This window comes from Dermacentor silvarum, chromosome 4, assembly GCF_013339745.2.
Source record: "Dermacentor silvarum isolate Dsil-2018 chromosome 4, BIME_Dsil_1.4, whole genome shotgun sequence".
Lineage (NCBI taxonomy): Eukaryota > Metazoa > Arthropoda > Arachnida > Ixodida > Ixodidae > Dermacentor > Dermacentor silvarum.
In genome coordinates this window covers 195201756-195226865 of record NC_051157.2, presented here as the reverse complement: position 1 = coordinate 195226865, position 25110 = coordinate 195201756, and the positions used below count along the sequence as shown (strand labels likewise).

Sequence of the window (25110 nt, the reverse complement as noted above, 5' to 3'; positions counted from 1 at the left end):
CAGGTTGATTCCATTCAATAATATATGAATCACTATTTTTGCAGCGAACTACCGCACACGTCTTCCCTTTATCGCGACACATTTTGCAGTATGAATTGGGCACAGTGCATTAGCGCACACCCAGTTGCATTTTCAACAGCTGATCGCACAGTAGCAGGGTAGAAGCAGTAATGGTTTCGTATTCGTGCGCATTCGCTGAGGCAACGTATGGCGCGCGGCCGAAAGCGCCATATCGTTCCTGTAGAGTTAACTGCTCCGCGAAAAGGGTCAATACACAGACATATATGTAAGCATTGTAACAACCAAGCAGATGTTCAACACATAATCTGGACATGCCCAAAGAAACAATATCATAACAATAACTGTTCAAAAACGCAACAACCAAGTTTAATAATAAGAAATGAGGAGCAATGGGAGACCGTGCTGCTCAGCTCGGACCGGGATGTTCAAGCAAGAGTAGTCCAAATGGCTGAAGACGCCGCCGCCGCTCAGGGGCTGCTGGCCGCCGTCTAACGGGGGGATGGGGGAGGCTTCTAGTCATTGCCCCCTCCTCTAACCACATGTTGGGCAAAATAAAGTTATTTCTCTCTCTCTCTCTCTCTGAAGGCAGAGAGCACATTTCGTACGTACGTTCTTTGCAACTGTGATAGGACACATGTTGAAAACAATGCTTTGAATGCGTCGTGGCTATCAAATACCAATTTTTTGTATATAAGGCGCACCCTTTAGGGCTGATGAAAATAAACGTAAGGTAAAGCATTAGAAATGATTAGGACATCGTTCTTTTACTCTGATTCATTCGTTGTCGTTTTCATGTAAGCGGGTTTACATATATGGCATTATGTTATAAGTGGCATTAGTGTTACACTGAGTGAAATAGTTTTTTTTAAAGGGCGACCTTCAGTTAACAAATATTGTGAATTTTAAAATTATGGCTTTAAGCCATTATTCGATACCACTTCAATTTTATCTGAGTGTCGTGAGTGACAAACCCGAAAAATGATTGTATCGCCCCAAATAACAAGCAGCAACACGGGACAGCCTTTCGTTACTCTTCATTAACGGGACAGGTCATCCTGGTTAGTGCTCAGCGCAATCGCATGTGCATTGACGGAATTTGTGATTGCTTTTGTTGTATGCACACGATAGCTGTGTCATCTGACGTCGCGGAGTCATTTGCATTGAAGTTTTACATGAAGCTGCAGCTTCAAATTACCGTTAGCTGCGTGTCTCTCTTTAAGTCGCCTCCTTTCCGCGTCCCTCGTCTTCATTGTGCTGCTCAAGTCAATGACGTTTCGTTGCAAGATTGCCCCTAAGCAGAGGTCACGTTGAATGCAGCAGCGCAACGTATCATCCTGTATTCTTCATCTTATCCATAATTCCTTAACTATTCATTAACGAATTACCCTAATAATTCATTTTACGGCGAATATGAGAATACGTTGAGTCTATAGCACATTTGAGAACACGAGTTCCAGTTCTTTGCTTTGCGCTGTTTTTAACGTAGCTCTTTATTGCGCTTTTAGCAGAACGCCCGCAAAAATTGACACAAAAAAAGAACAATAACAAAAAGATCGACGTGGTTGCTGCTGGCGCATCGCAGAAGTGGCGCACTTTAGTACGGTTAAAAATAAATATGATATTCAGCCGCTATTTTTATGTTAGCCTGAAGAGGCAAGCTAAATCTGTACGCTGCCGTTGGCGATAACTTTCTCACATTGCCGCTGTCCCAAACTGTTCCGCCTGTCACGAGATCAGGCTGGACGCAAGGTTCGCCGCTAGCAGGGTACTACGCAGACACACTAATATAAACGCCTTGTCAGATCAGTAATACCATATCATCAGGCATGAAGTACCTTCAGTACGTTGCCAGCGTATTGGAAAATGGCACTACGGCGGCGCGAACAGAAGGTCGCGTTAGTATTCCTATAATTTGACGGGTTTTGTTTAAAAAGTGGGAGAAACTTCGTGTTGAAGTCTCACAGGACCTGCTTGATTCCACAAACCGTGACCACGACTTCATGAACACCGTAATTATTGGTGACAAGTCTTGGGTGTACGGGTACGACCCGGAAAGCAAATCCCAGTCATCATCACAGTGGAAGCATTCGACGCCACCAAGACCAAACAAGGCCCGCCAAGTGCGCAGCAACGTCAAAGTGATGCTGACTGCTTTCTTTGAATCCCGCGATGTGGTACACCACGAGTACGCACCACAGGGTCAAACAATCACCAAAGAGTGCTACAGGCATGTCCTCCGTCGCCTACGTGATGCTGTGGGGCGCAAGATATTGGAGTTGAGGTCAACAGGAAATTGGCGCATCCATCACGACAACGCTCCTGCACATTCCTCGCACTTGATTCAGACTGTTTTGGCGAAAAACCAGACTCCTGTACCTCAACAGGCTTCTTACTCTCCTGATATGGCCCCCCTTCGACGTCTGGCTGTTTCCCAAAATCAAGAGCAGGGGCGTAGCCAGGGGAGAGGGGGGGGGGGGCTGATCCGCCAACCAAAACTAACCCTGGCCCCGGGAATCATTCTGCATTTGTCTACAATGTCTTTTTCACGCTCGAAAAGACATTTCGGCAGGAACATTGCGAACTCGGGCTGGATTTCGTCGCAACACCCTTGCACCTGGAGTCACATAACGTAAGGAGACCCATCCGAGCACAAGCTTTCAAGGGCTTTTCGATAGCGAGCGGGCGCGTTGCGGCATCTCGCAGCGGAATCTACGGAGCGCATGGATTTCTATTCCGAAATTTTATGGGTATAAAGCTCTCATAAACCTTTGAGGCCAAAGGTGCACTGACATTTCCAAAGGCGTACTTGGGATTTTCAATTTTGGAACTTACGGGTTTGATGTTCTTGGGCCAACATATGCACGCACTGGAGCCCTCGTGTCCAAGCCGTTCCAGAAAGGGAAGCACGCGCGCGCAATCTTCCACACACACGAAAATACTAAGTATCTCCGTGACTGTCAGCTGGCAGCTGCTAATAATTTTCTCCAAGCATTTTCAGGAAGCGCGCCCAATGTGATCAATCAGCTGGGCCTGGGCAGTCAAAGTAAAATAAGAGAAATCAGAAGAAAAGTTAACGGCCTATTGTTGAGGCAGTTCTATTTGCAGGCGACAAAGTCTGGCTCTCCGTCGCCATAGGAGGAGTGGTCCTATGGATGTAAGCAAAGACTCCGCTGAAAATACTGGTATTTTCAGAGCACTTCTTCGCAGGCGAGCTGATGGTGGAGATACGTATCTGAAGAACCATTTTCAAAGTTGCCCAAGTAATGCCTCGTATTTAAGCCCAAATGTACAGAACCGAATTATAGAAATTTGTGGTGAAATTATCAAAGAAAGCCTAGATTCAAAAGTAAACGCCGCAGGCTGCTTCTCCATACTTTCTGACGAAACGACGGATATTGCTGGAATCTACAGCTTACTGTTTGTGTGAGTTACCTAAACAAGGATGCAAACGACATCGAAGGAGTGTTTTTAGGTTTTAGCACCGGAATATATAGGTGCCCTCTCTCATTGTGACTGCAAGTTATACGTAAGTGTGTACAAACTGCTGCACATTCTAGTCACCCTTGCAGTGACCACTGCCTGCGCAGAGAGAATATATTTAACATGAGATTACTTGAAAACTACTTCCGCTCTACAAAGTCTGAAGAACGCCTGGTTAGGCTGGCGCTTTTATACGCCCACAGTGACGTCGGCATTGACAGAAGTCATTGACCGCTTCGCTAAACTTCCCCGCCGAATAAAGTTTGTGCTTTAGATAGCGAAGCAGCAAAATCAATGCATGTAAAAATATCTGTTCCTTCACTTTCCCATATAGGCTCGTAATTATGAAAACGTATGACTGTTAATTACCTTTTCGAACCACAGACATTTTCACCGTTTATTGTAACAGTTACCATTATGATCAAAATCATCATGCGAATACCAAAATACCAGGACATCAATAACCAACTGTGACCGACCTTGCTCATCGAACACCCAGCCCACGCGGCGTTGCCCAACAAACACACTCGGATATTGGGTAGTTCAACTTGCCGCATCATATGTGGCTTTCGTTCGGCCTTTTCTTTCGTTTTTAGCCACCTGCTTTTACTTCTTTTTTGAACCCAAGCAAATACCCTTCTTTAATTTTGGGTGCAGAATATTTGTTGCCGCTCTGCAGGCAGTTAAATTACGCATTTTCGTACTGATTTCTGCATTATTACTCCATTATTCAACCCATATGGCGCTGTCGCAACCGCCACATGGCCCAAGTACATATCACAATTTCTGCGATTATAGTTTTGTTCTTGCCTGGATCGTCTGTCTTTCTATGCGTAAAGTTTACTATCTGTGACTGCGCAACATGCTTGTTTGTGTTGTTTGACGCACTATATACGCGTACAAAATCAAAAAAGATGGCTGACTAATGGAGTAGCACACGAGGAATAAGGATTATAAACAGGGATAAGGTGTCTCAGAAAGGCTGGCCAACGTTTCGATAGGACGACCTATCTTCGTCAAAGGCGGCCTGGTCATCCTCGGCGGGTTAGTTTTAAAGGGTTAGTGGAGTGACGTCACGTCGATGTCGGCTGTGGCTGGCTGTAAAGGGAGAGACTGAAAAGAAAATGAGCGCTGACGCTTGACTGGCTAGGCGCGGTTTCTAAGACGAGGGGACAAGAGCGGGAGAGCGAGAAAGCGGCAAAAAAAAAAATAAGAAAGAAACATTAAAAAAAAAAAACGTCAGAGGGGGTTGGGGGAGCGAGAGGCGAGTGAGCGTTCGGAGGTGTCGTGGTCGGCGTGCGTTTCGGGTCCCTGAAGAGCCGGTCAGTGTGCAAGTGACAATACGAGTTGAAAGCATGACTTGAGTAGCGTAGCATCAAGGCATCGGGTAATTTTGTGGTTGACAGGGACCAGCTTGGTCCGTCAAGGGACGTTAGCCTCACTAGTTCGCCGTAGGCGTCGTCGCGGCGGTATACAGAATTGGCAAGACCCTGTGTGGTCAAGGCGCCGAAAAGGTATCCTGGCGTCTGGGATTTTGGACTGGCGGTATCCTGGCGGTTGGGATTTTGGGGGGGAGACAGGTGTACCTGGAAAAGGGCTCGTATGGTTGATCAATGCGTAAAAGCATGGAGGACGATAATAAAATGAGTGGTAGGGGAGATGCAGGGAAGAACTGGAAATGGAAGAATAGGTGAGGTTGAGCATCGAGATTAGCTGGAGGTTTAACTTGTTTTGCGCCTTTGTTAATGGTATAACAATTTAAGGTTTATGTTACTGCTTTTAGCGATTCTAAGTTGCCACGTGATAAATTCATCCCTGTCGGGTGCAGGCATTTAAACTTGTGTATGAGGTATGATTCTGTATATTTTCTATCGCGAGGTGAACGAAAATTTGTTTGTAGTATATAGAGTCTTGCTTCATCAAATATATGGCCGTGCTCATTGAAGTGGCTGGCTACTGCTTTAGGTAAATTGTGTTTTGTATCTGCGCGATGGCCGTTGAGTCTCGTGTGCATTTCTTGTCCAGTCTCACCTATGTATTGCTTGTTACAAGCGGCACATTCTAGACAGTGGACTACGTTGCTTAATTGACGTGCAAGTGAAATTCGAAGTTACCTTGTGAATGTAATCTGACGCTGTACTTTTTACTGTAGTAGTAGATTGAATATGTTTGCATGTGGAACACCTGGAGCGGCCACAGGGACCGGATGTTGGCTTCGTCTTTGTCCTTAGTTTGGCGTGTACAAGAATGTCCTTGAAATTACTGTTCCGTCTGTAGGCTACTCTGGGCGGGTCGGGAAAGATCTTATTAAGTTTCTGGTTGCTGGTGAAAATTGGGTGGTATTTACTGAGGATATTGTTCACGTTGGGGAGTGCGTTTGAGAATTTAGTAGTAAGAAGAGGCGTTGTTGTCCTTGTGATCTTAGGGCGGGGTTTCAGGACCTTGGCTCGATCAAGCTTGGTTGCAGCGGTGTAGGCTTTCTGAAGGGCAGTGTTCGGGTAGTTCCTGCTTGATAGGATTTCCTTAAGGTGATCGAGTCTGTCTATGTAGTCATGGTTTTCAACGCAAATGCGACGAAGTCGTGTGGCTTGGCCTTTAAAGATACCTTGTTTGCAATGTCTGGGATGGTGGCTTGTATAATCTAGGTACTGTTGTTTATCAAAAGGTTTTCTATACAGCGTTGTCTTTAGTGTCCCATTACCAATATATATTGTTGTGTCCAGAAAGTTTATGCGCTCATTTGAAGATTCCGATGTGAATTTTATTGTTGTGTGAAAAGAATTTAGGAAAGTTACAAATTTTTCGAAGCTTTCGTGACCATGTTCCCATATTATGAATATGTCGTCTATGTATCGTAGGTATGTGTGGGGCTTGTGCGTGCAACGAGATAGGAAATCCGTTTCTAGAGTACCTATAAATATGTTCGCGTAGGTTGGTGCAAAATGTGTGCCCATACTTGTCCCGTGTATTTGTAGATAGTAATTTTCCTCAAATTCGAAGTAATTATATGTCAGAACTAATTCAAGAAGAGACAAGTATACTTCAATAGAGTGTTATGCATTGTGTTTGGACAGCGTTTCTTTTATCGAGTTTAAACCATCAGGGATTGGAATGTTGGTGTACAGGGCCGTGACGTCTAGTGTTGCGAGAATTATATTTTGCGGTAGTGCGCCTCTTGTGTTAATGTCCTCTATAATTCTGAGAATTCTATAATTCCTCATTTGTATCTTGTACAAATGAGGCAAGTGTTTTCGGAAACAATCTTTTTACCACGCACTTATCGACCGCCAGTCGACTGCCCTGCCAGGCTGCTCAGTCGGCTCAACTTCTGACATTCGTCTGCTTAGCGACAGCGTGAGGTGGCGGGTACTATTCTGGGTGACTCAAACCGTTTCTAGGCGTGGGCAGAATATCAAAGTGTCAGTGCACTGCAAGTTCACTATGGCTTAAAGGTTCAGGTTCTGGATGCCCGTCTATAGCACATCGCAAGGGCGTCCCAATATCCTAGAGTTACTAACCTTGGCGCGCTCAACTACATCAATCGACATCAATCATTCACTGGCGTGGCCCTAAATGAGGCCCCCGAGAACTTCTATTCGTAGTAGTTTCGATTTGTATTGTATTTTTATTCTGCTTTCTGATTCAATATTGTCGTCTATTTTCTATTATATTCGCTTTAGAATACTCGCAGGCTCTCCTCACTGAAAGATTAGGTTAAATTCTCTCACTTTGAACCAACGAAAGGTAGTGGGTACGAAAGCAATATGAAAAAAAAATCAACTAAACAGAAAAACGAGCACCATGAATAAAGTTAGGCATTTGCACTGAGAAAGGTTCACCTCAAAGAGCCTCTCGGCACAAGATATTTAAACGAATGTTCACTGTTCTCAGTTATAATTGAAAAAAGTTAATTGCGGTTATAAGCATGAAACAATCGTTTCCGACGTGTTCAGTAGTGTCATTGTGGCTAAAGACACACAGTGGTACACGCTCTACATTCTCAGAGAACGTCTCATTTCGCAGCGATACTTTCTGCCATGTTTGGGTAAACAGCGGCGCTAATTTCGGTTGTTCTGTTGAGTCACTGTTGAGCACGCGTTGTGATGTGACTGCATCGCTGGCTTTGGTAGCAGCATTACTTTTTATAGCCTGAATGTAGCTTCCAAGCATTAAACTCGCCCACCGAGGTACCTAATTGACTATTGCGTCCTGCTTCTAAGCACGAGGCTGTGGTGCCATTGTTGACCGCGGTGCGCGTTTCCGATTAGGGCTGAATACCAAAAACCTGATGTGCGCCATTATTTAAATGCACGCTAAAGAACCACAGGTGGTCAAAATTAATCAGGAAACCACACTATTGCGTCCCTCGTGGTGCGGCGCGGAGCTTCCGTGTGATGAACACCGCGGTTTGTGAGTGCTTTATTGTTTAACTCCCAGAAGTTATTATAATTAACGTGCCTTCATAATTTCACTGAGACATTGGTGGCTCGGCTCATTTAGCATAAAAATTAACGTTCATTGTTTTTTCGTACGTGACCGAAAAAAACACTCAGTGTGCCTTTTCATCCCACCAAGCATGGTTGTTGCATCTCATACCGAGCTCTAACCAGTGGAGCTTATAGCACTGACAAAAAAGGTTTCGCCCTGTCTTTGAAGTATTTGTGCAGTCCCACGCATCTACTGCGTTGAGAGACAAAGTGCAAGACGATACACTGGCGTTCTACGTCAGTGGAAGCCAGTTGACGGTAATGGAGCGTGCTGCGACATTGCTGCGGCACGGATGTCGCATTTTGTCCCCCCCCCAAAAAAAAACGAGCCCTAGGACCATAAGCAATGTTTCTTAGCACGGACATTCGTCTCCAGTTATTATTTTTCGTCTTATCCGAGCAACAACTACCTTACGTCAGCACTTTAAGAATGTTACTGATAAAGCCAGTTACGCCGGTAGTTGCCCTCGTCTTCCGGACGTAAAAGATTGGATCACTTATCTGTGTGGCCAGAATGATTCATTTCCCGTGCTACATAGGATGTAGACTTGTCCTTATCAGGCTCCCTCTTAGTGAATCACGAACGACGCGAATGACACCGAGTGGTCGTGACCTCTTGATCACTGTATTTTTACAGTAGGAAAACTACATGGGCTATGAAATCAATAACAACGAGTGGAAGCTTCGAGAATCACCAATATAGCATTTTTAGAGGCCATAATAGCATTTACCTTTTGCGTTAAGTTAGATACCTTTCCCTTGAATGTAGCGAGGGTTCTAACTCGTCCATTATATATGTAATCGATATAAGAGTTCTGGGGAAAATGGGGGGTTCATTTTTCTTCATTTATTGTATGTGCCGTGTGTAATTTGTCCCAATTTATGTGACAAACCATTGTTGTAGAAAATTGAATGAGAAAATGAGCCTATTCCAATCTTACTAAAAATAAATAAATAAATCTGTGCGCATTTTTGGCAGCCACGGATAGGGTCGAAAACCATCAAATGAACTCTTCCTGTGCAACATTACCTTTCGCCGCGTCATGGTCAACAAAAAAATTGGAAATGACAGTACGCTATGCTCCTATACATATCCGCATACTGTGAAAAAACTGTTTCCCCAGTGTGCACGAAACCTGCGAACGAGACGGAGAGAAAATTTATTTGTTGTGGTGCTTTGCCGCGACGACATCAGCAAGAGCCGCACATTAACAATGAGTAGTTCTTTTTTCACAGGCGATAACATTTTGGAGTTCATTGCCTGATAATATAACCACGTGTTCAGACTGCTCAATGTTTTGTGATGAAGTAAAGTACTACATAAGCTAGATTTAAAATTCGTCTCTTATTTCATTCTTAAGCTTGGCTGGGTTGTCTTGTGATTGGCTTCATGTTCAGGTGTAATGGAACTGTGATTTGCAGACTAACAAAAGTATTGCTTTTGAAACGGCTTTTACAAACTCCTTGTAAAATGGCCGTACCTCGTACAACATGTCGGAGCAGAAAAGCGGGGAATTGGGAAAATGCTCACATATGCGCATTTTTTATATGTGCGTATTCCTTTTTTTATTTTTATCCCATCTTTTAAATGCTTCATGATTTTTTTCGGGAGGGGGGGGGTTACTACGTTTACTTGGGTCTTTACGTCTCTTTCTCTACTGGGTTGCGTGTTGCTTTTTGTCACATCTGTGAGGTGATTCCTATATTGCACATTCTGCTGCAGTACGCTAGGTTTTGGTCACTGAATTTGTAAAGGTTTTTCTTTGGCAATGCACATTTTTTTCAACACTTCCTGTAGAATATCCCACAATTAGTTGAACTTGATTAGTGCAAGAAGCGCACAATACTTACACGAGAAATCAATATGCTGAATGCACAAAATTTCAATAATTAGGTTTTTTTTACAAAATACCTTACGGCACATATGGTAATTTACGGATTCTAGCTGGTTATTTTAGAGCGCTTATCAGCTGGGAAAGAATTCGGAGGATGGCACTGGTTTCGAAACATGGACCGTCAAACTTTATTTATTGTACAATATGCTGGCTGTAAAAATTCACTGTTCCACTTACTTTATTAGGAAAACGTTGTTTATACATTCAAGCACAGTAATGACGGGTACGCAAATGTATTTTGGCGAGCCTATTGGAAATGAACGCCTCGAAAGTGATCATGTACAGGAATTTTTGACATTAGTCTTTCGGCCATCTCTCGAAATTCACCGCAGTGCGCCAGCATAACTGAATGGAAGGCAAGGTTAAAAAATTTGTCGCAGTTTCACCCGAAAGGCAGAGTATTAATTGCGATAGCAAATTAGTAGAGAGCTATACGGAGTAAGGATAGCAGTTTTATCAGCTGTATAAACTTGCACATGCAGCAGCAACAGCAACGCGCAGACTGTTGTCGACGCCGTCGGCGTTTTGCCCGCGTTCGCACCGAACGCGCGCGGCGTTGGTGACTGTTGCCGGTGCCTTTGGGGGCGGCTCGGAGGTTTTCGGCGAGATCAGAATGGGACACTCGTCGAGCAGCGCCGGAAATTTTACCTACCTTCTAGCTCGCAACGTTTTTATATACGCATTTGGTGCCGCAGCTAAAAGTCGCCTCCCCTCCCTCCCTTCCGTCCCCCCACGGCCTTTCGCGCGACCGAAGATGTAGGGTTTGCTCTCTATATATGGTGAAGGAGGAAAGAGACGCTTAATTCTGCAGCCCTTCAGGGAGCACGGCGCCGAACGCGCGTTTGCTCTCCGACGTGCGTTCGCTCCTCGTGAAAGCGTGCGTCCCTCGCGGCCTTTCACTCGCACATACAGAGTCCGGAGTGCGGCGACGATTTCATCGCCGTTGACGTCATACGCAACCTCACGGCGACGGCGACGACGACGCCGACGGCAGAAATCTGCTTTAGAGTTTCCATATAATTGCTATCGCAATAAAAAGATGTCGCAGTATCACCCGAAAGGCGAAGCATCAGTTGCGATAGCCAATTAGTAGAGAGCTATACGGAGTAAGGATAGTAGTTTTACCAGCTGTATAAACTTGTACATGCAGCAGCACTATATTTTATAGCAAAGCGCAGAACTGTTGTCGACGCCATCGGTGTTTTGTCGGCGTTCGCACTTAACGCGCGCGGCGTTGGTGACCGATGCCGGTGCCGCTGGCGGTGGCTCGGAGGTTTTCGACGAGATCAGAACGGGACACTCGTCGAGGTGCGTCAGAAGTCTTTACCGCCTTCTCGCCTCGCAACGTTTTATTCCGATAGCAATTATATGGACACTCCAAAGCAGATTTCTGCCGTCGGCGTCGCCGTCACCGTCGCCGTGAGGTTCCGTATGACGTCGATGGAGATGAAATCGTCGCCGCGCGCCGCCGAACGCTGTATGTGCTAGTGAAAGGCAGCGTGGGACGCGCGCTTTCCCGGGGGGTGAACCCACGGCGGAGAACAAACGCGCGTTCTGCGCCGTGCTCCCTTAGGGCTGTAAAATTAGGCGTCTCTTTCCTCCTTTACAATCACCATATATGTAGAGCAAACGCGCCTTCTTCCGACGCGTGAAAGGCCGCGGGGGGGTGAAGGGAGGCGACGTTTAGCTGCGGCACCAAGTGCCTATTTATATCAGAGGCTCCGGCAACAGTCACCAACGCCGCACGCATTTTGTGAGAACGTGGGCAAAACTCCGACGGTGTCGACAACAGTTCTGCATATTGCCGGTGCTGCTGCATGTCCAAGTTTATATATACAGCTGATAAAGCTACCATCATTGCTCCGTATAGCTCTCTACAAATTTGCTATCACAATTGATGCTTCGCCTTTCAGGTGAAACTGCGACAACTTTTTTGTACAAATAGGCATTTGGTGCCGCAGTTAAACGTCGCCTCCCCTCCCGCCCTCCCGCCCTCCCCCCCCCCCCCGCCGGCCTTTCGCGCGACGGAGAAGTCGCGTTTGCTCTATATATATGGTGATTGTAAAGGAGGAAAGAGACGAATAATTCTGCAGCCCTTCAGAGAGCATGCGCAGAACGCGCGTTTGCTCTCCGCCGTGCGTTCGCTCCCCGTGAAAGCGCGCGTCCATCGCGAGCTTTCATTCGCACATACAGCATACGGCGCGCGGAGACGATTTTATTGCCGTTAACGTCATACGGAACCTCACGGCGACGGCATAAATCCGCTTTGAGTGTCCATATAATTGCTATCGCAGTAAAAAAATCAGAGCCCTTCCACTACTGTGAAGATGGAAGCCAGCAAAGCTGTGGCTATGGTGGGTCTGCGGTAGTGAGTATTGTCCCCAAAATAAGAATGGGCGTATCGTCGTAGGGCCTCACCTAACCGAACATGTCTATCATGAACGTTGCGATGTCTTTCGTAGGCGTTGCAGGCGGAACGTACACAGTCCCGATCACGATAATGATCACGATCACGATCACGATGACATTTCAGAAAGCCGCCCCAGTTTTAACCACTTTCAGTTAGCAACGCTGCGAGGCTATGTTACTTTTAACATTTCTTTTAACATTTCTGTGTTTAACATTTCTGTGTTAAAGCACAGAAATGACGAATAAATCATGGCTATAACGCAGCAAGGAAGTCACAAATAAATGTCGCAAGTACGCATGGCCTTGAAGGGCGTACCCTCACAACGTTCTAACTGAAAGTTGGTGAAATTCGAGCGGCATTTTGAACTATCATTTATATAAGTGTTGCCCGTTGAGTTACGCTAGCGCATTTCTGTGAAATTCGTCAGATGGGTGCAGCGGTAACGTCCAACATTTCTCGGTATGGTCATCCTTATTGGATTGGATTGGGAAGACTTTTATTGAGCGTGCAGTAAAGCGCGCACGCGTGCTTCCGACGTGGCCTACGTCGTCATCTTGAAGGGTGCTCTTCGAGGATCCCCGCCCGCCGTTGCCGGCTCGCCAGGCTCCTGCCAGCGCCTCGATGACCTGCTGGATGGCCTGGAGTTGTTTTTCTTGGTCGTCGCTCCGCGTTGCTTCCTCGTTGCTTCCTGAGAATCTGTTTCAAGTGAATAGACCTTGCGAACTCACCGGCTACGATTCTTAAATTGCCTTAGGTGCCGTAACGTAACTCGTTAAGAAGTTTATTAGTACACTATTGTTGATTAACCGATTACGCATTTTGATGCGTAATTGAAACACTGTCCGCCTCTTCGAGTTAAACATTTCAAGGATTAGAATTTTGCTATCAGGAATATGCCATTTTTTAAATTTTGTGTAGTCTTAAAAAAGCACCCAAGCGGTCTTGTTCTGCTTTATTTTGTTTCCATAATGCTTGTATGTCACCCGCTCGCACAGACGTGAGGAGCCTTGTCTAGAACGCGGGAACGGTGGCTTCCGCGGCTCTCCGGAACCAGCCAGCGACGTCTAACGGTGGTTGCTGGGCCCAAAGCTGCCCAGCACCTAGCGTTACACGTAGGACCCCTCAGCTAGCCTTAGACGTCGCTGGCTGGCTCCTGAGAGCCGCGGAAGCCACCGTTCCCGCGTTCTAGACAAGGCTGCTCACGTCTGTACGTCCCCATTGCGTAATGCACTCTGGGCTCTTAAGGAGAAATCCATGAAAGAATAACTTTGATGGTCGTCCACGTTTCATTTCATTTATTGCACCTTAAGGGCCCGAATGCATTACATAAGGGGGGCGTACCATCGAGTTTCCAAATACAATACAATATAAAGCAAATGGCAACAAATTAAACATAAGGTATCCTAAATCGAGTTTTCAAATGTAAGACAATAAAATGCAACTGGTAACAAAATCAACAAAAGCAACATGGCAAATAAAGGTAGCGTACGGTATAACGAAGGCAAGTTACCGACCCGCTATGATGGGTGTGTTTCGTCTGATAGAGCAGGTGGCGAGTTAATTGTTGGTGAAATTTTACTCTATCTGAGCATGAAGCTGTGCTGTCAGGGAGCATGTTCCCCAAGGGTATTGTGTGCGGGAATAAGGACCTATTCATTGCCGTTGTTCGGCCGCTGAGGCGTGCTTTGGGACGTGTGTGGATTAATCTTGACGATGATCTGAGTGGCGGGTTTAACAGTGCGTGCCTTGTATGCAACTGATAAAAGAAGGAATGAAGCAGGCAAAGACCAGCGATTATGCGACGTGATTGTAATGCTGAAAGGGAGAGGGTCTGTTTTATATCAGTTATACTGATGTATGGAGAATATTGAGATGTTATCAAACGTACTGCACGGTCTTTTACTGCTTTATTTCAGAGGTGAGGTATGATTGGGATGGATGCCATATGGATTACGCGTACTCAAGCTTTGGTCGCACGTATGTTAAGTATGCTAGTTTTTTCCTATGGCAGTGGATGCGGATTTAAGATTGCGATCACAATTTTAATGTACAAAAGTTGTGAAATTGTGCAAATATGTGCAATATGTGCAAAAGTTTAAGTTTTGGAAAGAAAACAGGTTATCAAAGCAAAAGTCATTCAGTCCTGCGAGCCACAGAACGTATGTTATGTTCCACGTTACGAGACGAAAGGTAGCAGTGATGCAATATGCATATCGTTATTTCTTTCTTTACGTTCTTCTTCTCTGTTACAACACAGATAATGTCGTTTTGCTTTAGGTTGATGTCCTTAGTGTCAAAAACGTTTTCCTCCTTTTTCTCTTGGCTACCCCACGCAATTCCTCATTTACGTATGTGATCACCGTTTATTTTCCACAAATTTATGAAATATAGCGAAATATTGTATAGTTAATTTGCCGTTGAGTCCAAATTGGTTATCGAATGCACAGTATTGAAACAACGGCGAAGCAAAAAACAAAAAACATATCTGTTGCATGTTCAACATTTTTAGAAGGACTGCAAGTTTGGCAAGTAGGAACGGATTCGTTATAAACAATGCGCAAAAGAACTGGGACAGAAAAAATAATGTCAATAACGCCGCGCAGTTACGTACTGTTATGTATTTAGCACTGCCGCTTCTGTATTTACACTGCTGTTTATGTACTTCCATGTTTCAAGTACATTTTATTCCGCACCATACATTCGGTTCACAAGGGCCCTATGAACTGCGGCAGAACTAACATTGTCGAGGATAACGACAGTCCCTTAACTGCAATTTTGTTTTGCGGCACCGGTTCAGTGTGATATCCTTCAAACACAATAGCACGAATGCTTTAATAATTAAACCAAATTGCTACGCCTGCAAAGTTGAATTTGTGCTCTTCAATTAATTTTTCAAGTAGAAAAATACTTGTAAAATGTTTGTACGAAAAAAATACGTATTCAATCATGGCAATGTATTTGGCGAATCGCTTCTGCCATCAGAAAAGCCAGTTTTGTTTGCATTTATTTCAGCATTGCGGCCTCTATGATAGGTGCACAGTTTTGCCTCGAGCACAAGTACTTTCATTCTATTTCTGACAGACGCTGGTATACTGAAAAAGGAAGCAGACTTTAAGAAACAAAATGTATTTGAATGAAGCATATCGCGAATATTTATTTGCAGCCTTCGCACTCTGAGAAAGTAAGAAAGTTTTATTTAACAATGTACTGATCCCAAGCCTAGTTGCGGCACTGAGTACAAACATCGCCGTTGCAGAAATTATAGCACCAGTTTAAATGTGCGCCTAGCCACTGCCTGGAAAGAAGTGACATTGGTGTAGTTAATGGCCAATTGCGACGAAATTTTGCATTACGTAAAAAGCTTAGTTTAAAATAGTGTAGTATAGACGAACCTGCGTGAAAATTTTGATGTTGGAAATACGAGCAGAAGTGTTAAAAAAACCTGGCAGAAACTATTGTTTTTAACCCAATTTGAGATAAAATGCAGCCATTATTGCTCACCGGAAGTGACGCATGACATACAGCACACGGCCCCCCAGCAACAACTTCGAGATAAGGCGGCGCCCCCGGTGCACTGAGAAATCTCGGGCTCGGGTGATGAGGCATACGTCATAGCGACAAGCACCAGGTAGACGTGTTGTCAGTGTAGGTGCTGTTTAAAGGCTGCTTATAAAAAAAACAGTGCAACATTAACCCTATGGCTTTGCCGAGGTTACTTTAATTGTATGCACTGCTAACTTATTACAAATTTACCTCATGTGAAATTTCGTTGCACTCGGTGTTTCAGTCAATAAGCATTTATTTCTTAAGCTATGTCGTGCGGCAATGGATTATTTTAAAGGACGAATTTTAACTCGAATTCTGCTAGCATGCCCATTGCCTTAACGCAACGTTATATCACTTTCATTGCTTAACAATTTGCATTCAGTATTTTATATATGTTGTAAACTACCCTATTTCACAGGCGGATAACTTTCTATGGCAATAAAAGCAAATCTGCAGAAACTCTGCACCTGTACATGTTTGACAGTGCCAATTATTCCTGCAGAGTTTGACAGCTCTTTCTGTTTGCGTAGAAGGTCAGTTATTTTGACCAGTATTCTGGATCAAGGTAGCTTGAACTTTCATCGACTTCGCTTTTGCTAAAGCTGTAATAATAAATACAAAAGGAAGCTACAATCTAACACAACACTAACTGCTGTATCTTAAGTCTTATTTTATTATTGATGTTGTAAATATTAGCATACGCAAGTTTTCTGTTTCTTAGCTAGAACAAAAAAGTAATCTGGGAGAATTTTTATGAGCACTGTCACGCGCGCACTTTGCCTCCGTAGAGTTTATCTTCATTGCCACAGAAAGTTCGTAAGATTCAACCTGTCGATGTGCTGGTGATAGAGTAGTGTGTGATTACTACTGCTTGTCTGCGCGCGCAGATCCTAGGCCTCGGGGTTCTCTCGGTTGGCATCTGGATCCGGTCCGACCCGGACTTCTGGGTGTACCAGGACAACCTGCCACTGTCCAACTATTACAATGCCTGCTACGTGGTCATGGCCGTGGGCCTCCTGCTGCTTGTCCTTGGCTTCATGGGCTGCTGCGCCGCTGCCATCGACAGCCCCTGTATGCTCCTTACGGTAAGAGACTGCCGCGGAGATGGTTGTCATTCCTCAGCAATGAGATAAAAACTATGAGGTGCCTGGGGGTTCTGTGAGCAGACGATGTTGTCCTGTCGTTAAGGTCCTATTTAACCATATTGAAGGGACAGGGGTCGAATTCGTTAAGGCTTCCGAAAATGGCACAATGCAACCGCGCTTTGGACATATACAGTTCAGCGTAGATATTTAGAGGGGAATCGTGCACGCCACATTTTTCATCTCAATAATAATTAAAGGGCTTAAAGCCGCAGGTGCTCTACAAATTGTTGCTTTCCGGCGGAACACAGGAGGACGAGTACCCATGCTAGGGCCAATGGTAACTATGACAGCGTCCCTTATGTGTGCTATTGCTAAGCAAGAAAATTCTACGAAAGACCGAAAATATGTTTTTGCGACGAAGTTTAACTGGGACATCATAGGCACTGCCGCCCTTCAGGAAAGCAATTGTAACTCAGGTGGTCTTGGCGACGACCTTTTCTTGTTCGTTATTGCATTTACGGACTGAACCGTACGATCTCGTTAGCAAAGAATAAACAAAGTTCTACACCTACAATTAAGAAATGTTGTGGCTCGAATCTTGCTCTTCCCATCGTAGTTCAAAAGAAGTTGCATAGCTAGTTTTGCAAGCTCACCTGTAGCAAAAGCATCAATGAAGCTCAGAAATATTTACCGTCTCGGGGATAAGGACGCATCATTTAGGAATATGATCAGCAAAAACAGCAACCTTACGTGATGTATTTCTGCTTCCCTTTGCGACATTAGTATAGACACATGATGCATACGTGCAGAGAGCTTATTTACCGTCCATTGCTGATATTCCAAAAAAATCTTGTGGCACCTAGTGTCCTTTAACATTCTCGCATTACAATATCGCGGTTACAAAACATAGCGCATGAATTTTGTGCGCATTGTGGTCTTTCATTTCTCCCATGAACTCATCAGCGCGAGAGTTCGCGATAAATAACGTAGATTAGTCACTGAATTCAGTGACGTCTTGCTGTCATATCGATACAAAACTGGCGATCGCCGACCTCATCTTTAAACTGTAGGAAATACCTTTGAGTGTCTGCCACCATGACAATTCTCCGGTAGTATGTCCGGCACGGAGCCCACGGAAGGTGTATATAGCTCATCACTTTTATTTTATAGACCATTTGTTTTATGTACTTCCTACTATAGCGGGCCATTGTATCACGCATCCACAGCACTGTTTCTCATGATGACACGCGCTGTGTTAATCAATAGACTGTCGTTGTACCTTTCTCTTTACAACCAAGTGTTTATTTGTCCCCCGGCTATTCAACGAGAACCTATTCATTTTCTGTTAATGACGCGTTGGGATGTCATCAGTCTCTGTGAGGCGCCAGCTTCATATACTAAACCAGCACTGCAAGTGAGCTGTTCTTCTAGACCCAAGGCCAAAAACCAAAAGAAAAAATATGAAGATGCAACGCACATGTTGAAATATACGCGAAGCGAAGGTTAAGTGAAGCGGTTAATTGAAACCTGTATGTACAATTGACGGGCACACGTAGAATTTGGTGATGGCAGGTGTATTCGAAGAAAAGCATGTCATCGAGCAATGTGTACGGATTCTGCAGCCCTTGTGTCGCAGTGAGATATACCCATTCTGGAGGCAAAGCAGTGAGGCGGGTTAGCTGGATTCTGGATCTCGCATTCATGTTTGCAGCGCTGATTTGGGAAACATTTACACTGAGGGAAAAAATTAGACTGGACTAGCGCTCGTCCAGTCTACTTGATTTCCTCTATGGACGTGTGTATTTTTTTGTATCCGCGTTGCAAACATCAATGTGAGAACCATTCTGGAGGATTTGCCAACAACAGGTACACCCCCAGTTGCAGATGTCGAATGGCTAAATAAAGAATTGTCGCAGTTTCACCCGAAAAGCGAAGCATCAATTACGATATCAAATTAGCAGAGAGCTATACGGAGTAAGGATAGTAGTTTTATCAGCTACATAAACTTGCCACATGTAGCAGCACCAGCAACGTGCACAAATGTTGTCGACGCCGTCGGCGTCGTCGACGTCGCCTTCCCTCTCTCCCTTCCGTCCCCCCACGGCCTTTCGCGCGACCTAAGAAGTCGCGTTTGCTCTCCGCCGTGCGCTCGCTCCCCGTGAAAGCGCGCGAGGCACTCGCACATACAGCCTACGGCGCGCGGCGACGATTTCAACGCCGTTGGACTTTATACGGAAACTCACGGCGACGGCGACGACGATGCTGACGGCAGAAATCCGCTTGGAGTGTCCATATAACTGCTATCGCAATAAACAGGAAAGTGAAACAAGGAATTCCTGAAATTTAATTAACCATTCTATAAAGAGATCCGCGTGCTTTAGAAATATCTGTCAACCGACTATTCTTTTATGAAGGAACCGCACGTAGCGGGACATGCCCAATCGGGAGAAGTGGACAAGAAACCATTGTGAAATAATGAGTGGGTAAATCAAAGAAAAGAAACTAAACACAATTCGGTAAATATAATTTACGCTTGCATTACCAGGTGGGTGCGCTTTAGAGAAGGTTGTGAGCCGACATTATATGTGCAGGTTTTGTGTGGGAAGATATTTTTGCTAACACTGTACAGAGCTTGACATCCATGACACGCATACATGGTTTATATGATCCGTGGGTACCTTCATATAACCTTTGTATATATTGTGAGGGGAGACTGGTGGCTTAGCCGGACCGAGAGGCAAGGCGTGGCAAGGTCAGGCGAGGCTAGGCGTGGTGCGCGGAGGCCGCGCGCGCGGTTGACTCTAGTTGTCAGGGGAAGGAACAGGTGGCTCGAGTGCCGCAGCGACAGTAAAGCCACTGAAACTTCGTAAAGTAGCGTCACTCTCCTCCTCCGCCTTAACTCCTCGTAGTTCCTCCTCTCTTTCGCGCTCCCTCGTCGACCGTGGCGCCGCCTGGATCGCTTGAGCGTAGCAGACGACCTTCCGCAGAGTGAATGCACGCGTAGCAATGCGGTGCGCTTTAAACATTCGCATTCTAGCTCCGAGTAACTTCATGTACCGCATAGGTTTTGTATACCGAGGGTTTTTTATATGTATTCTTACGGAAGGAAAGGAGGAAAAAAAGTAGAGGATCGAGAGACACTGGCTGCTGCGTGTTGTTGCTGGCCAGCTATCTTGACCGCAGTAACCCTACTTGTCTATATATTGTAAATACATTCAGTCTATACTCCCAGCATCTCCGTAACATATTGGTGAGAGGTGCTGGGTACCAAGGCTGGAAAGGTAGCTCCGCAGTGGACGTCGCCTGATTGACGGTGAGCACGCAGGATCAACGTCGTTTCCGCCTCCAACGTCAACATCACCGTCGTCAACTACGTCGTCGCCCCCATCGGTTGTGGTTGTACAAGCCAAGGATCCCGGAACTTTCGGTGGGACCGATGGCGCCGACGTTGAAGAGTGGCTGGCTATGTACGAATGCGTGAGTGGAGTCAACAGATGGGACCCTACGCTTATGCTAGCTAACGTGTTGTTGTACCTAAGAGGCACGGCAAAGGTGTGGTACGAAAACCACGAAGAGGAGCTGACCAGCTGGCACCAATGCAAGGAGAAGTTAAAAGAGTTGTTTGGCCAACCAGCCGGCCGTAAAATTGCCGCAAAGCAGGAACTCGCCTCCCGTGCCCAATCCCCCACAGAGAGTCCTATGTTTCGTATATCCAGGACGTGCTGGCGCTTTGTCGTAAAGCCGATCACGACATGACTGAAGCTGAGAAGGTTGGGCACGTGCTGAATGGAATCGCTGACGACGCCTTTAATCTGCTCATGTGCGAAGGCTGTTCTTCAGTTGATGCTATCCTCAAATAGTGCCGACAATTCGAGCAGACCAAAAGCCGCAGCGTCCTGCAACCATTCGCCAGACTTCCTATTACTGCCGCAACGTCGACGTGTGAAGATCAGCCCACACAGCAGCATGCGTCGCCACCAGAGGACGTGGTGCGAATCGTTCGACGTGAACTGGAAGCCATGGCGCCCGCAGCTTTCTGTTCGCGTCGCCCTGACGCTACCCCTCTTTCAGTTACCCTCATTCAAGCGATCGTTCGCCAGGAACTTGAAATCATGGGTTTACATTCTGTCTGTGCTGTCGCCAACTCCAGAGCCAACGAAAGCCGTTCTACTCTGTTTGATCCACCGCGACGCTTCCCTCCGCGTTATCGCAACCAGACTGAGTAGAGAACTGCGGACGACCAGCCGATATGTTTCACCTGTCGCCGTATTGGTCATGTCGCCCGATACTGTCGCAACTCGTGGCCCTCAACACTCGCACGCCGACCAACCTGAACCGTTTTGGTGGAAATTCCCGCCGTGTTTCGCCCTCCACCGAGTCTAACAGTGCCGACAACTCTGCGAGGAACACGTGGTACAGTCGCTCACCATAACCTGCTTCGTGCAGGTTAGTGACAAAAAATACGGTTTTCACAGCGATGATCCTTGTCTCGTAGTGCTGCCGTGTCCACAAACATTGCTTCACTGCATATCTGATTGTTTTTCGGTGGCAAGCCTGTTACTGAGCCTGTCGGGCGACATTGAAAAGAATCCAGGGCCCATGACAGAACAAATGTGCAAAGAATTGTTGCAGAATGAGAAAGAGATACTTTACAAACTATCAGCGATTCAACTTAAGCATGACTCGTTTGAAGCACAGATGTCGAACATGCAAAAGCGACTTTGCTCCATCGAAAGCAAAGTAGAAAGCATCGACGAAGCTCAGAACAGGCTTGGGAACCTCGAAACCATTGTGTCAAAATCCTGTGACGAAACACGAAGTCTGGTTAATCGAGTAGATGATCTGGACAACCGACCGAGGCGCAATAACCTGATAATTAGAGGCGTGGTAGAGGATGACCACGAGACTGAAGAGATACTGCTGAGGAAAGTTAACGATGACGTGGTTAGTGCCATAATGGGGGTGCAAGTTACTTCAATCGAAAGTATACATAGGCTTGGTAGGAGGTTGACTGGTAAGACGCGCCCAATAATTTTTAGATTGGCAGACTACAGGGACAAATCAAGAATTCTGAGTAAATGCTCAAGACTTAAGGGTACAAATTACAGTGTTTCTGAGGACTTCTCAAAGAGAGTTGCGGAAATAAGAAAAAAGTTGTGGAATTCAGCTGCAGATGAAAAGAAAAAAGGCAGTAAGGTTAAGCTTGTCTTTGATAAACTAAAAGTGAATAACGTTCTTTACGCCTGGAACGAGGAAACTAACGAACGATATAAGTGTGGCAGCGAACCAAGTATAATCACTGACTGACACGAACGGAAAGAACGCCGATGTTTCAAAATAATCAATGTAAACGCAAGAAGTGTGTTGAATAAAGAAGAGGCACTAGATATACTAATCTTAGAGCATGAACCTGACCTTATCGTGATCACGGAGACATGGCTAAACAATAGCATATCGGATGTAGAAGTCACTCCCCCGGGGTATACCATAGTTAGGAAAGACCGGTCAGGGAGATGTGGAGGCGTCGCTATCCTGATTAAACAAAATATAACCTTCTCTATAATAGCAGTCTCAAGTGATATCGAAAGCGTTTGGATCAAGACAACCTTAAGTAATCACAGCGTCTTTATCGGAGGCGTATACAGAGCACCAAATACGACGACAGAGCAAATTCTTCATCTTCGTAAATTCATGGATTCTAATTTTAAACAGGGCGACAATATTGTGCTCTTGGGCGACTTCAATCTTCCGGATATTGATTGGAATTCTTGTTTACCTGGTGCAACAGATGTGGCACTTATTGAAAATTTATTAGAATTAATGTTCTGTTACAACCTTGTACAAGTTGTAAGTGATTATACGCGGATATGTGCATCAAGCTCTTCCATTCTTGATCTCATCTTTGTGTCTAATTCTTTAACTAGCTACATAAATGAATGCGAAGTTGATGATGGTTTAGCTGATCACAAAATGGTTGTGCTTTCCTTTAACTTGTCTCCACTTTATCTTGATAAGGAATTACCGAAACAGGTATTGAATTTCCATGCTGCGGATGATGTTAGCATACTGGACTATCTTGAACATTCCTTTAATGAGTTCACTAAAATACACGAATCGAAAGGTAGTAGGAACAGCTTATGGGAACACTTTTCATCTGTTGTGGCTCATTGCATTGAACATTTTATTCCTAAATCGAACAAAAAAAGGAAAACAGAGAAATTCATTGATAAACAGAGAAATAGTTCACTCAAAACGAGGAATCCAGAGGAAAAGGAAGGCATGCTCTAAAAACCCGACACCGTAAATGTTGAATGCCTTAAGTCAAATGAGGATAGAACTTAATTGTCTTGTTCGGAAATCTAGGCATAAGTTCTATAACGTAACATTGAAAACGTTTCTCTCGGATGCACCTGCTAAGTTCTGGCGTTATGTTAATCCATCAGCTGAATCTTATTCTTCACAGAATCAAAAAGTTATGGAGGAGCGCACAGAAGCTTTTAATACTTTTTTCTCTTCAGTATTCACTCGTGACGACGGAACGGTACCTACATTGCCTATTTCTCCGGATCGTCCTTCTGCTGATGATGTCGTAATTAATGAAGCAGGTGTCCTACACCTTCTTTTGAGTATTATTGTTAAGAAAAGTGTTCGTACAGACGGCATTCTTAATGAGTTTTTATACCGGTACGCTGAGTGGATAGCTAAATACTTAACGATCATATTTCAATCATCCATTAGCCAAAGTACCTTTCCTAGAGCTTGGAAACAAGTCAAAATTGTGCCTATTCACAAAGGTGGTAACACGACAAATGTAGAAAACTACAGGCCCATTTCCCTTACCAGCACCTGCTCTAAGCTACTGGAGCATATTATCAGTAAACACCTTTCAAGCTATCTCGAAACATATAATGTGTTGTCACTGTCTCAGCATGGATTCCGCAAGGGTCTGTCTACCATAACGCAACTTGCCGAACTAGTTCATAACCTCTCTGAAACAATCAATAACCGCGAACAGATAGATCTCATTTTTTTCATAGCGTTTGATAAAGTCTCCGGCCCAAAACTGTTGTTGAAAATTCAGGCTTTCTTTAAAAACTCTAATATAACTAACTGGTTCAAATCTTATCTTCAATCCCGAGAACAATTCGTCGAACTAGGTGGCTGTAAATCTGGTCTCGTACCAGTAGTATCAGGGGTACCTCAAGGCAGTGTGCTAGGGCCCTTCCTATTCATATTATTTATTAACGATCTTGCAAATTGTGCAACTGTCCCACTACAATTATTTGCGGATGATTGTGTATTATACAATAGGATAACATCACTAGACGATCAACTTGAACTGCAGGCTAGCTTACAAAAAATTGCGGAATGGTGTGACCAATGGCAGATGATACTAAACCCAGAAAAATCTGTTTCCATGTCCATAACAAGAAAAAGAGTCACCCATGCTAACAGCTATAAAATCCGTGACATTGAACTAAAAAAAGGTAACTCAACATAAATACTTAGGTGTACTAATTACTGAAGACCTCAAGTGGAACGCACATATAGACATGGTAAGCGAAAAGGCCAGCAGAGCTCTATGGAGTCTCAGATGTAACTTACGTAGTCGTCACGGTGTAAGATATATACTCTTTAGGTGAGGACACTCGCCAGACTCGATCGACCACATAAAGTAGCAAAGGCGTGCGCCGATCGGCCCGGTGACGGCAGCGGATACCTATCGGCAGTACGACGCAACTTCAACACAGAAAGCTTTTTATTGGTTTAATCTCCCGTTGTTGTAGCAACCGGCGGTTCGCGGGAAATCCGAAATGATTGAGTGACGCACGAAAGTAAGTCACCGGGGAGAGGGCATGCGCGCGTTCCTTGTCGGCGCACGCTCTCGCCTGCGTTCTAACTGAAGTTGCGTCGTTCCGCCGATAGGTATCCGCTGCCGTCACCGCCCCGATAGACGCGCGCCCTTGCTACTTTATCTGGTCGATCGCGTCTAGCAAGCAAGCCGAGAAGTGTCCCCACCTAAAGAGTATATATCTTACACCGTGGTAGTTGTACACCTGAAATAAAAAAAACTGGCATATAAGACCTTAATCAGACCCATTATAGAATATGCAAAAATAGTGTGGGACCCCTATACGGCTATAAATCGTCACAAACTAGATCGAGTCCAGCGTCTAGCAGCTAGA

General features: G+C 45.0%; 1 protein-coding gene across 1 annotated transcript in view; it reads left to right on the top strand.

Annotated features, from left to right (window-relative positions):
• Positions 1–25110, top strand: part of LOC119450884 (CD9 antigen-like) — a 54561-nt gene that overhangs the window by 5491 nt on the left and 23960 nt on the right. Inside the window, exon 2 of the mRNA XM_037714360.2 lies at positions 16727–16924. Within this exon, the coding sequence (XP_037570288.1) occupies positions 16727–16924 (198 nt within the window). The remainder of the gene's footprint in view (positions 1–16726; positions 16925–25110) is intronic.